Raw genomic sequence first — 13,931 nt, forward strand, 5'->3', positions numbered from 1 at the left:
TTTGTTCAGCCTATGATACAATGTTTCAGAGTTTTTAACCAATGCACTGTGAGAAAGCAAGCCTTCCTAGCAGAGTAGATAAGGTCATTTTTGCCTTTGGCTCAAATATCTACAGTCCAATATTGTTTGAAGTTATGTGGGTCAAGGGCTGGAGCATGGCTCAGCAACAAAGACTTACCTAGTGTGCCTGGGACTCTGGATTTGGTCCCCAGCGTGGGATTGGATAGGCGTGTAGGCACAATGTTATTGTACCCCCCTCTTCTCTCTCCCTCCCCTCCCCTGGCTGGAAGAAAGTCCAGCCTCATTCTCTCCCCTGCCCAATCATTGGCTGCTCAGTTCTACATTGACCAATCAGAGGATAATTGGGGATTCAAACAGGAGAGGAGGGTCCAGGAGACATCATAAGAAAACACAGATGTTTGACTAGCTCTCCTGTAATGTACAAGACTTTGTAACAATAGATTTATTTATTTGGGTATACCGTAGTTGTCTTCAGACCCAGCAGAAGAGGGCAGCGGATCCCATCATAGATGGTTGTGAGCCACCATGTGGTTGCTGGGAATTGAACTCAGGACCTCTGGTGGAATAGTCACTACTCTTAACCACTGAGCCATCTCTCCAGCCCCATTTTTTTTTTAATTGTATAGGTTTATTTGCTGGACTTTCCTTCTGTTTTAAGGTCTACCCATCCAACTATAGTTGACTTTCAATGTTTTTTGGACAGTCTCACCCTGTAGCCCTACCTGGTCTGGAACTCAGGTTCAGCTGCCTCTCCAGTACTGGACTTAAAGCCATGCACCACCATGCCTGGCCTGGTGAACTTCTGGTCTCCACTTCCTGAGGGCGATCTTGGGTGTATTCGGCAGTGAGGGACAGGATTGGGTTTTTTTTTTTTTTTAATTGTTGTTTTGTTTTTTTTTTTTCTTGAGAATATAAAATGTTAGCAGTACTCCTGAAGCACAAAACTGTATACTCCAGAAAGTGTCACACATCTGCCTTAGCCTGTCACCTGCCCCTATGACAGGGCTGAATGCATTAGGTTAGTTTCAGGGATATTTTTTGTTTTCTTTCTTTAGTACCCAGGGCCTTGCACACACCAGGTGGAGGCTCTCCCCCTGAGCCTAGCCTCCAGCCTTTAAGTCTGTCATATTTGATTTGTATTTGGGGCAGGATTCTGCTCGATGGGCTAGGCTGCCATTCCTGTTGTTTTGTAGTCCCGGAGAGCTCCGCCATCTTGGTCTGCTGGCCTCGCCTCCTAAGGAGCAGGGCTCACAAGCCTGTGCCATCTGGTCACCTCATTGACTCTCACGGAGGGCCTGTGGCTGTTTTCTTACTTCCTGTTTTGTGAATGGTAGCTTATTGTGGAATCAGCTGCAGTCACAGACCGCCCTTCGTCCCCTCCCCTCCCCTCCCTTTCCCCAGAGTAGAGAGCACTTGACACAGTGCTTTGCAACTCTATGAATAACAATGCAGGTGTGTGTGTGTGTGTGTGTGTGTGTGTGTGAGATCTCATAGCCCAGGCTATCTTGTAATTTACTCCCTATATAGCAGAGACCCACCTTGAAGACCTGTGTGTGTGTGTCCTGTGTCTTCCTCCTGCGCACAGAGACAGCCTCCCTCCTTACCCAGCCCAGGCCCTTATTTTCAGATTTCCTCTTGCTAACACTTTGAGATCATTGCTCACTGGTAGATAGGTTCCAGCCTGGGACCACTGAGGCAGATTATCCTTTTAAGTAAGATTTATTAGAAGAGTTATTAACACTATGGACAGACAGACAGGCAGATAGCAGCCTGGCAGGGGCTCTGAGGAGATTTCAAGCCCAAAAGGCTAAATTTACCTGAGCCTTTTGGGGAAATGAGGGAAATTAGGATTGTCCTAGAATCCAGGCATCAGGGAGTCAGTTAGGGAGTTCAAGATTCACAAACAGGTCCTTGGTAAAGGGTTTGCTGTTTCCTTTCCAAAAGAAAGGGGCTGCTGCTGGTGGGTGGGGTCTGAGCAGTAATCTGACTCAGATGCTAACAGGCCAACCCTTGTGATCGCCACAGACTCACACAAGGTGGCCATAGACTGAGTCCTAGTGTGTGCTGTAGCTGGTGTCGGACAAGGTGACACCCTTCCCTGAGAAAATCAGTGCTAAGCTTGTTTTAGCTCTTGGTTTCAAAGGTTTCATTCCATGGCTGCCTGACCTGGCTGGCTGCTTTGGACTTATGGTGAGGAAGGACCTTGTGATGGGGACATGTGGTTAAATATATATGTATAGTATATTATTTGTATATATGCATACATACACACATGCATATACATAGACACACATATATGCATACATATATACATGCATATACATGTATATATGCATATACACATATAGATATACATACATATGCATATATACATATATACATATATACAAATATTTAAATAAATAGGTACACAATATATTTAGAGAGGGAGAGAGGCAGACAGACAGACTGAAATTCCAGATGCTCTTCAAAGTAACACTCCTAAAGACACCTCTTTGTAAATGGGCTTTTTTCATACTATATTCTAGTCCCGCTCTCCTGCCTCATGCACTTTCCAGAGCAGAGGCCTGGATCATGGAGAATTCTCTTCAAGCTGACAGGTCTGCCTGCGAGGACTCAAAGCCGAGCAGCCAGCAGCCGTCCCCTCTGTTGCTCTTTGTCACCGAGCCTTCCTGCTGCCTGTCATGTGTGAATTATGGACTTGCATGACATCGGAGCTTGGGCTGCTGGTGAGCCGGCTTCCAAGCCTTCTGATGGATGACCGCGCTTGTGTCTCCCGGGGAAACCCAGGGAGAAATGCAAATCTCAGGCGATTAATATCTCCGCACACAATGTGAGCCCACTGGCTCTGATTAGCTAAGCAGCCGGCAGCAGCCTCATTTAAAAAACAAAAACAAAAAGCAGACACATTGAGCTGGCACCCTGATGAATGAATTTGCCAATTAGCAGTCTCACCCCCTAGACTGCAGGCAAAATTCAATTGTTCTTGAGCCAAGCTGTTCATCACACGTTGTGGATAGCAAGAAAAATTCCTTGTAAAAGGCACAGGCTCTCTTGATGGAAAATTCCATCCTTGTTCTCAGAAACAGGGTGCTGGGTCACAGCTGATCCTGCTTCTGCTTCTGTCTCTGCCACTTCAAGGCCATCTGGAGCATGTCTCTCCCTGCCCCTGCTCTGAGCCTCAACATCCCCCATTTTCAGGGGCACAATAACCCCAGCCTTTTTTTCAGATGAAGCGGAGAGGGGGGCCAAGATGTCTTTTATAACAACCCCTTTTGTGAGAACTAGATCATTCCTTCAGGACCCTAAAGACTTCCCAATAGGCCCTGCCTCTCGAAGGTTCCATGCTACCTCTCTCCCAGTTTCATCATGAGCCTATGAACCCTTCCAACCACATCCAAACTATAGCTGTATCCTTCAGTCTGTCCCGTGTGACCTCAGGCAAGTCAATCAATCACTGCTAACCTCAGGGTTCTTATCCCTAGAGCACAGACAGTAAGCTCCACCTCATTGTGACGGTTCTAAGCATCCTTCTATGCATAAGCACTCAGCACCCTGAAAGCACCAACCCTACCGGCCACCACGACCAACAACGCTAAGGGTTCTACGCAGGCGCAGATGGGGTATTCCACTGCGCACGTGGAATGGACATGGGTGTGGCTCTCTTTCAGGCGCATGCTAAGAAACAACAACAAACCCAAGGAGGAGAAGAGCGTGCTCATCCTGCCCCCGCGTGCGGGCACCCCGAAGCTCTTCAACGCTGCCCTGGCTGCTGCCGGAAAGATGGGCCCCAGGGGAGCCAAGGGCGGCAAGCTCGCCCACCTGAGAGCCAGGCTCAAGGAACTGGCTGCACTGGAGGCAGCCGCACGACAGCAGCAGCTGCTGGAACAGGTAAGGTGGCTGGGCCCTGGCTCTCGCCCCTTAGCAGGTTTGTTTCAAGAAAGCGGCCTGGGACCTCCAAGAACCGGCCACACATTCACTGTTGGGACTTTCTGTCTCCTTTACAGCAGCAGGCGGTGTTTCCTTGGAACTGACAGAGACAGGTTCAAACTGGATAGATAGAGAAACCTGGTTGACATCTCCCATAGGTGAGAAGCCAAGGCTTCTCTTTACGGATTCTAGGTCAGCCTGGGCTACATAGAGAGTTTCAGGGCAGTCAGAGCTACATCATGAGGCCCTTTCTCAAACAACCCCTAAATAAGAAATTATGTTGAGAGAATAGACATATGATCCCTAAACTCTCCCTAATAGCTGGGCATCGTAGCCTATACCTGCAATCCCTGTATAGGAGAGGCTGAGGCAGAAGGATCCTGAGTTTGAAGTCAACTTGTGCGCCACACCAAATTTATGGTCAGCCTGAGCTACATATGGAGACATAAAAAAAAAAAAAAAATCCCCAAGACTTTCCCCAAAATGTGCTGGCCTCTCATCCTCAAACTTCCACTTGCTGATACTATATTGTTTCTCCTACACAACCTCGATGCCGCTCTGCCAGGCCTCTTGGAGGATCGTGCCTCATGTGTGCTCTCTGGGTTTCAGGCCAAGCGCGCCCAGGAAGCCGGGGGAGAGGAGGGCTCTGGAGCCACCGACCAACCTGCTCCCCAGGAGCCACCAGAGCCCAAGGAGCACCCGGAGGCCCCAGCCCGGAGCTCTCCACCGCCAGCCTCAGCAAAGCCTGAGGGAACCACGGAGCAGGCAGCAGGACCCCCGGAGCCCTCGGTGAGGATCCGTGTGAGTCCAGGCCCTGATCCCGGGGAGCAGACACTGTCGGTGGAGAAGCTGGAGGAGGAGAAGAAGGCGGAGGAGGCCGAGTGAGGTGGGACCCTGACTTTGAACCAGCTGCCTCACCATGCATCCCAGCCTGAGGGTGCCTTCTCACAGGCTTGTTGTAGAAACGCTCAGATTTCATCAGGTGGTGGTGATGCTCGAACTCCTGCCATTCCCAGAGCTCTCTGCTCCGCCCCCCCCACCCCCGCTGCAGTGGTTGCTATTTTCAAGAAGAAAACCGCCTTGCACTTTTAAAAGATTTGAGAAGAGAATAGGAGAGGGCTCCAACATCAAGGAGAACTCTGCTGGACAAATCTGGGTTGATGTTATGGCAGGGTCCACACCAGAGCCCACCCTCTGTTTAAATGGTGGAGAAGAGCTGGAGTCCCACTGAGTACCTGAGGATAGCCCCTGGTTCAAGGTCAGCCAGGGCTACATAGTGAGAAGCTTCCCTGAAACAAACCAATAGCAAAATGCTTGGGAGACCCCTTTGGGGTCCAAAGACCCTTTGACGGAGGTCACCTAAGACCATCGGAAATATCAGATATTTACATTATGGTTCATAACAGTAGCAAAATGACAGTTATAAAGCAGCAGTGGAAATAACTGCTGTGTGGTCACCACCACACGAGGAACTGCATGAAGGGTCACAGCATTAGGAAGGTTGAGAACCACTGCTCTAAGCCCACCCAAATCCCATCAGTAAACACAGTAGTCTAGCTGACTAGCTGACGGCAGGGCAGGTGATCCCAAGATTCCTTGCTCCAGGTAGTGATGACGGCATTATCATCTTAGCCCTTTAAAGTGCCGCCTATCTTAGTAGGTAACGATGCTATCAAAAGCTCTCCGTGCTACTCTGGTAAGCACTCCCGGCATTTAGAGAGTGTGCTTGTAGCTGGGCGTCATGGGGGCAGGAGGATCCCGAGTTTGAAGTCAGCCTGGGCTAGATAGCAATGTCCTATCTTACAAAGGAAAGGGGGGGAAATGTATTGGTTCATTGGTGATGTCAGCACCGTCCATTGTGTGGTGACATCTCAGCCACTGCTCATCAGTGAGTGTCTGGATTGTTTCTGATCTCACACTGTCAAGAATAACATCACGGTTGAGAGAGCTTCATGGGCAGAGGCCCTGGTCACCCCACCCTGCAAACTTGACGACCCTAAATCTCTGAAACCCACATGAAGCTGCCAAAAATCAGCTCCACAAAGTCGTCTCTACAAAACAAGCGCACGCAAGAGCTCACAGTAATAAAATCCTCTAGTGCAGATGGGGTTTGGCTCACTACAGAGGACTTACCTGGCCTATGTAACTTCCTGGGTTTGATCCTCAATAGGAGAGGAAAGTATCTCACACAGAGCTAACCTCACTGGCACACCTTATTTTTATTAAGCGTTGTGGGGTGAGATCTGGGAGTCTAATCAGATGGGGTTTTTTTTTGTTTTTAACTGCAGCATCTTTAAGTATCATCCTCTTAGCTGCACCCTATGTTCTAAAGCTGGGGCACTGGGAATGCTTCCTGCTGTGGCCAGTATTTGAGATCCTCCCACAAAGTAAGCTTGCCACACCCTTCAGTAGATGGCAGCGTGTTTCCCAGAGCCTTGATGTGAGAGCCTGCTTCATGCGGAATCTGTTTTCTGTGAATGCACCTACTTTTAGATGCCAGTCCTTGAAAATATATTGCTTATTATATAAAGCGAGAGGTTCCTGCAGTTCCCGGAAAGAACATTTAATCTCGAAACGAGATCGATCGGCGGCGTCTTAATTTCACTGAGCTATCTCATTTAGGGTGAGACTCACAGAAACAAGATAGTAGGTGAACTGAGTTGGAGACCGGCGCTGATCTCCAGTCTGAATTGGACTGGATGTAGTGCAGAGATTTGCAGTAATCCTGAAGTCTGGAGAGAACATGGTTGTGTGCCAGTTGATTCTCTCCTTTTAATCTCCTCAGTGTGTCTTGCATTGATAATTTGATTGATAATGAGCAGCATACCATACCATTTTTTAAGCCATATAAATATTTTAAATAGAACTAAAACCCAGAAGCTGCTTAAACATTTCATTATCAAAATATGCTCAGCCGTCAGAACTACTCTAAGCTGTTTTCTTGGCAAACGTGAATACATTATGTACACACCGGCTTTCACAGTACAGCAAATTTTAATTAAAGAGTTTAGACAAACGTTCCTGGCTTGTGGATTCATTTTAAAACTAGAAGCTGGGGCCAGGTGTGATGGTGCGCACCGGTAATAGCAACATTTAAAAGGCGGGAGGAGGGTCAGCTGCTATTGAGGCCAGCTGGAGATATGAGACCTTGTCTCAAATGAACAAGCGAACAACAACACATGGAAAACTATTAGGCTGGCTCGGTGGCATATGCCTGTCTACACCTAGTCCTGGGACGATGAAACAGAATTGAGAGTTCAAGGTCAACCTGGTTACATAAGGAGACCCTGTCAAAAGACAAACCAGCCAAAGGCTCCCGTGAGAGGAAGGAGAAAGAAGGGACAACTGAAACAGAAGCCTCATCCCAAAGGTAAGCCAAGATGGCTGTGGTGAAAGACAGGCCCGTCTGCAGGACAAGCTCAAACACTGACGGGCTTTCTGGTGAGATGCCTCCTCTTCCTCCTGGGGAAGGGATCAGCTATGAATAGTACATCCGGTTTACTACTCTCCAAGGAGGGGTATGGCTGGCCCTGGTTTTGAAAGAAAACCTATTGTTTTAAGACTGAACTTCCAAGCCAGGCAGTGGTAGTGCACACTTTTTGTTTGTTTGTTTGTTTGTTTGGGTTCCCCCCCCCCCCCCAGACAGGGTTTCTCTGTGTAGCCCTGGCTGTCCTGGAACTCACTCTGTAGACCAGGCTGGCCTCCAACTCAGAAATCCGCCTGCCTCTGCCTCCCAGAGTGCTGGGATTACAGGCGTGCACCAGCACCGCCCGGCGGTCATGCACACTTTTGATCCCAGCACTTGGGAGGCAGAGACAGGCAGACCTAAGTTGAAGGCCAGCCTGTTCCAGGACAGTCAGAGCTATACAGAGAAACCCTGTCTTTAAAACCAAAAAACCCAAAAAACAACAACAACAACAAAAACCCCCACAAAAACAAAAACTGAACTCCCATTCAGGCCTGATAATAAGGAACAACAAATTAGGAAGCTTGAGGCTTGTGATCAGTCACCTCCTATTCCAGCCACAGGAGGAGTAGGACCCACAGAGAGGGAAGGGTCAATCATTGACAGGCTGGAAATTCAGGTGACAGGAGGTTTGGTTTTGTCGTGAAAGGTACTGTGAACACACGCTCAAGTGAGTGAGAGCTGAGTTATCCCCTTCCCGCAAGCATGACAGAGTATCATGGATAGTGTCAGGGATTGGTCCTTGCCCGGGATGGGTCTCAAGTTGGATCAGTCATTGGTTGGCCATTCCCCTCACTCCCTGCTCTATCCCCAGTGCCTGGATTCCTTATAGACAGGATAAATTTTGAGTTGAAAGTTTTGTGGGTTGGTTGTTGTCTCCACTGGGGTGCCTGCCTGGATACAGGAGGTGCCATCTTCAGCAGTGCTATGAATCACAGCTAAAGTCACCCCTATTGATTCTTGGGGGCCTCCCTTCCCAGGTCTGTCTCATCCTGGAAATGCTCCCCCTATACCTCAAAAACCAGTTGCAGATTTTTAGTCATTCTCACGGCCATTTGGCTGTCTTTCCTGTCCCTCCTCACACCTGACCCTGAAGGCCCCTATTCTCCCCCCCCCCCATCTCCTCTCCCTCCCAGTTCCCTTCTTCCATCTGCCTCTTACGACTATTTTATTCCTCCTTTCAAGTGAGATTCTAGCATCCTTGCCTGTGCCTTCCATCTTATTTAGTTTCTTTGGGTCTGTGGAGTGTAGCTCAGGTAGCTTGTATTTTATGGCTAAGGTCCACTTATCAGTGAGTACATACCGTGCATGTCCTTTTGGGGTTGGGTTACCTCACTCAGGATGATATTCTCAAGTTCCAACCATCTGCCTACAACATTCATGATGTCTTGGTTTTTATCACTGGATAGAATTCCATTGTGTAGATGTACCACATTTTCTTTATCCATTCCTCTGTGAGGCTCCACCCAGCAGCTGACTCAGACAGATACAGTCACCCACAGCCAAACAGTGGGTGGGGCTTGGGGACTCTTATAGAGGAATAGGAGGAAGGATTGTGGACCCAAAGGGGATTGGAAGACCAACAGAGTCAACTAACCTGGAGGCTTGGGGCTGGGACTGAACCACCAACCAAAGAACAAACGCGGGCTGGACCTAGGCCCCCCCCCCCCCCACGTATGTAGCAGATGTGCAGCTTGGTCTGCATGTGGGTCCCAAATGACTGGAGCAGGGGCTGTCCTGTATTAGTTTGGGTTCTCTAGAGTCACAGAACATATGGGCAGTCTCTATATATTTAGGGAATTTATCGATGACTTACAGTCTGTAGTCCAACTCCCCAACAATGGTCAGCAGCAGCTGTGGATGGAAGTCCAAGGATCTAGCAGTTGCTCACGAGGCAAGCAGGCAGGGAAGGGTGAGTCTCCCTTCTTCCAATGTCTTTATGAAGGTCTCCAGCAGAGGGTGTGGCCCAGATTAAAAGCCTGTGCCACTGCACCTTTAATCCCAGATGACCTTGAACTCAGAGACCTCCCTGTCTTAATCTTCTGGAATTCATAGCCACTGTGCTTCAAGATCTCCATGCCAAGATCCAGGTCAGAAACTTGTATCTCTGAGCCTCCAGATTAGGATCATAGGCTGGCCTTCCAGTTCTTGATTCCAGATAGAGTCAAGTTGACAATCAGGAATAGCCACTACATATCCCAAAAGCTGTTGCCTGTCCATGGGATATGTTCTTCTAGGTGGGCTGCCTTGTCTGGCCTCAGTGGGAGAGGATGTGCTTAGCTTTGCAGAGACGTGAACTGCCAGGGTGGTGGATACCCAAGGGGGCCCCCACTGGCTCAGAGAAGAAGGGGAGGGGGATGAGGGAAGGACTGTAGGAGGGGGTGATGGGGAAGGGGGCAGTGAGCTGGATGTAAAGTGAATAAGTGAAAAAAAAACATATCTGGAAGGCAATTTGAATGAATATGGCCCCCACTGGCTCACAGATTTGAACGTTTAATCCCCAGTTGGTGAACAGTTCCAGAAGGGTTAGAAGGGGTAGGAGGTGTGGCCTTGTTGGAGGAGGTGTGGCCTTGTTGGAGGAGGTGTGGCCTTGTTGGAGGAGGTGTGGCCTTGTTGTAGGGGGTGTGGCCTTGTTGGAGGAGGTGTGGCCTTGTTGGAGGAGGTGTGGCCTTGTTGGAGGAGGTGTCTCACTGTTGGTGAGCTTTGAGGTTTTGAAAGCCCACACCAGGCCCAGTGTCTTGCTCTCCCTGTCTGCGACTGTCGACTGCCGGTCAGGATGTAGCTCTCAGCTATTGCTCCAGCACCAGGCCTGTCTGCTTTCCACCATGATGATCATGGATTAACCCTCTAAAACTGTAAGCAGGCCCCCTATTAAATGCTCTTGTTAGCTGGGCGGTGGTGGCACACGCCTTTAATCCCAGCACCTGCGAGGCAGAGGCAGGCAGATTTCTGAGTTCGAGGCCAGCCTGGTCTACAGAGTGAGTTCCAGGACAGCCAGGGCTACACAGAGAAACCCTGTCTGAAAACAAAACAAGATGCTCTTGTTTTTAAGTGTTGCCTTGGTCGTGGTGTCTCTTCACAGCAATAGAACAGTGACTAATCCATAAACCCGAGGTCTGGGGTGGATCAGCCTCTAGAGTCAGACCTACCACGACCAGAGGTAGGGCTGGCTCCAGAGCGAGCACTCTGAAGCTGGGGGCCGACTGTGTGACCATCCCTACCTTTATCTGTCCAGATTTAATGCTGAGTGGGTTGTGAGGGCATAGAGACTGGTTCTCCCACACAGATCGCAGCTGGGTTGGCTTTCCCCAACTACCAGAGCACTCTACTCGGGAGACATCCCCTGCTCAACACCTTAGCCACCCTGGAGTTTTCCCTTCCGGGACCTCCAGAGGGTGAGAAGCAGCCCCGCCCATAGACTGCAACACTAAGTGTGGCCAGCAGAGGGCAATCGTACACGAAGAAGGGAAACTGCTAAAGTGATCGCTGTCACCTTTCCACACTGCCTCTCCCCACCCCTCCACTCCCAACTCTACAGGCAAGATTTCAATTTTAGAAGACCTAGAAGGAAAGTGCTTTATTCTGCTTCCTCCTTGTTAAAAAAAATGTTTTAACACACTTTGTGCACACTCAGCCCTTCACATTACAGTGAAATTTTTCTTTTCACAGCAATAACCTTTCCGCTATAAATTTTAATTTATTTTACTTTAATTTTTAAAAAATATTTCATGTTTTTACTCTCTATTCTCCTTCCCTCATTTACCTTGGTTATGCAGTCCTCATTATGGGGCAGTCTTCTTTTTTAAGATTTATTGTATGCGTGTGTGCGTGCGCGTGCGTGTGTGTGTGTGTGTGTGTGTGCGCGCGCGCGTGTGTGTGTGTGTGTGTGTGTGCGCATGCGCACAGTGTATATGAGTACCCACAGAGGCCAGATGAAGGTGCTGCATACTATGGAGCTGGAGTTACAGACCGGTTTGAGCCGCCTGCTATGGGTGCTGGGGACTGACCTGGTCCTCTGCAGGAACAGAAAGCACTGTCAGCTGCTGAGCCATCTCCCCAGCTCTCCATATTCTTAATCTCTTGCTCTTTTCTCTCCCTCTCCATAATAGCTTTCATTTCCTTTCTAAACCTTAGCTTACTAACCCAGGCAGGACTCTGACCCAATCAACAGACGTGTTGGGTAAATAGAAAACTAAACCCAGTATTCCTTGGGCATCTGCAAAGTAGGTTTCTGTTTACCAGATGTGGTGGTTTGAATGCTTGGCCCATGGGGAGTGTCACTATTTGGAGGTGTGGCCTCATTGGAGTGGGTGTGGCCTTGTTGGAGGAAGCGAGTCCTTGTGGGGGTGGATTTTAAGGTCCTTTACTTAGGCTCCACCCAGGGCAGAAGAGACCCTCCTCCTGGCTGCTTGCTAAACACAATCTCCTGCTGCTGCCCCTGAGATGTAGAACTCTCCACTCTTCCAGCATCACATCTGCCTGGATACTACCATGTTCCTACCATGATGATAATGGACTGAGCCTCTGAAACTGTAAGCCAGCCCCAATTTATTTATTTTTTTAAATAAGAGTTAAGCCGGGCAGTGGTGGCACATGTCTTTAATCCCAGCACTCTGGGAGGCAGAGGCAGGCAGATTTCTGAGTTTGAGGCCAGCCTGGTCTACAGAGTGAGTTCCAGGACAGCCAGGGCTATACAGAGAAACCCTGTCTCGAGAAAAAAAAAAGAAAGAAAAGAAAGAAAAAAGAAAAGAAAGAATTTTGGAGTCACAGAGAAAGAGACCACCACTCCAACCGAAACATCTGAATGAGGCAATCATTTGTATGTTTGTTCGTTTGTTTGTTTGTTGAGACAAGGTTTCTCAGTGTTTTCCTGATTTTCATGGTACTCACTATGTAGACTAGGCTAGCCTTGTAGACTATGCTGGCCTTGAACTCAGAAAGTCATCTGCCTCAGCTTCACAAGTGTTGGGATTAAAGCTGTGTACCATCACACTGAAGAAATTTTACTCTTGATCAAGATCATGGTGGGGTAGAAGTGCCCTTGTGTAAGCAACGGTTTAACTGGTCAGGAAGGATCAAAGCATTTGCACAAAAGTTGTATACGGTGGGAAAGACTTTTTAAAAAAGTAATTCCTGGTCTCTGTGGTGGTTTGAATATGCTTGCCCCAAGGAGTGGCACTATTAGGAGGTGTGGCCTTGTTGGAGGAAGTGTATCACTGTGGGGGTGGCCTTTGAGACCCTCCTCCTAGCTTCCTAGAAGACAGTCTTCTCTTATTTGCTTTCAGAACAAGATGTAGGACTCTCAGATCCTCCAGCACCATGCCTGCCTGGACGCTGCCATACTTCCTGCCATGATGATAAGGACTGAACCTCAGCACCAGTAAGCAGCCCCAATGAAATGTTGTCCTAAATAAGAGTTGCCTTGGCCATGGTGTCTCTTCACAGCAATGAACACCTTAAGTCTCAAACACAAGTCTTATAATATTTGATGGAAAAGACTCATATTTAATGTTTCTTATACAATTCAGGAGCAGAAAATCAAGCCTGTCCCAGAGGTGGGCAATTATTTCTTTAGGCTAAGCAGGGTACCTTTCTGTCCTACCAAAAGGTATGTTAGTGGGCAGAGATAGTTTTTCCTGCCAAAGTCTCTCTTATCAGGCAGTTGTGGTGGATGGAGAGGCCACAGATGCAGCTGCAGCCACAGTGTCAACACACCACGGTGACTGAGAAAAATTCTCAATAGCCGACGCCTATAAAGGTTAGAATTCACAAAGTTAAAAGCAGATGCTCCTAGAAGCCATAAGGTGAGGTTAACTAGGAAAGCCTGTGCTAGGAATGGCTTGCTGCCCCGGGAATTGTTGGCTGCCGTATATTAGGACTCTCTAGAGCACTACCAACTCGTTCACAGGAGTTGCCTAAGACCATTAGAAAACACAAATATTTCTATTATGATTCATAATGGTAGCAAAATTACAGTTTGGAAGTGGCAATGAAAATAATTTTATGAGTAAGGCTCACCCCAACACAAGGATCTATATTAAAGGATCTTAGCGTTAGAAATGTTGGGAGCTACTGAGTTAGAGAAATAGAACTGGTAGAATGAATGTATTTATGATTTATTGTAATGGCTTATAGGTTGTTGTCCAGCTAGAACAACAATGGCTGTCTCACAAGAGAACATCCCAGAATCCAATAGTTGTTCCATCCTTGAGGCTGGATGTCTTAGCAGGTCTTCAGTATACGCCAGAATCCCAGTGAAGTTGGCTCTAAAGCTAGCAAAGGAATACCTCGGTAGTAGGTATATGAACTTGCCAGTGAGTGAGCAGGCAGGCAAAGAGCCAAAGATCCTTTCTTCTCCATCCTTTATATCAGCTGCCATGAGAAGGTGTGGCCCAGAGTTGGGGAGGGTCTTCCTATACCAAATGAGCCAATCAAGAAAAGTCCCTCACAGATGTGCCCAGCTGCTTGGGTTTTTGTTACTTTCAGATAAAGTCAAGTTGACAGCCAAGAATAG

At 48.2% G+C, this 13,931-nt stretch overlaps 1 protein-coding gene across 1 annotated transcript in view; it reads left to right on the plus strand.

Moving 5' to 3' along the window:
• Cngb1 (cyclic nucleotide gated channel subunit beta 1) overlaps nt 1–4,915 on the plus strand; it is a 62,653-nt gene extending 57,738 nt beyond the window's left edge. The window contains exons 31-32 of the mRNA XM_052167371.1: nt 3,693–3,912; nt 4,561–4,915. Of these exons, the coding sequence (XP_052023331.1) occupies nt 3,693–3,912; nt 4,561–4,836 (496 nt within the window). The 3' untranslated portion in view covers nt 4,837–4,915. The remainder of the gene's footprint in view (nt 1–3,692; nt 3,913–4,560) is intronic.
• Nucleotides 4,916–13,931: the final 9,016 nt, after the last annotated feature.

Source organism: Apodemus sylvaticus, chromosome 21, assembly GCF_947179515.1.
Source record: "Apodemus sylvaticus chromosome 21, mApoSyl1.1, whole genome shotgun sequence".
Taxonomy (NCBI): Eukaryota; Metazoa; Chordata; class Mammalia; order Rodentia; family Muridae; genus Apodemus; species Apodemus sylvaticus.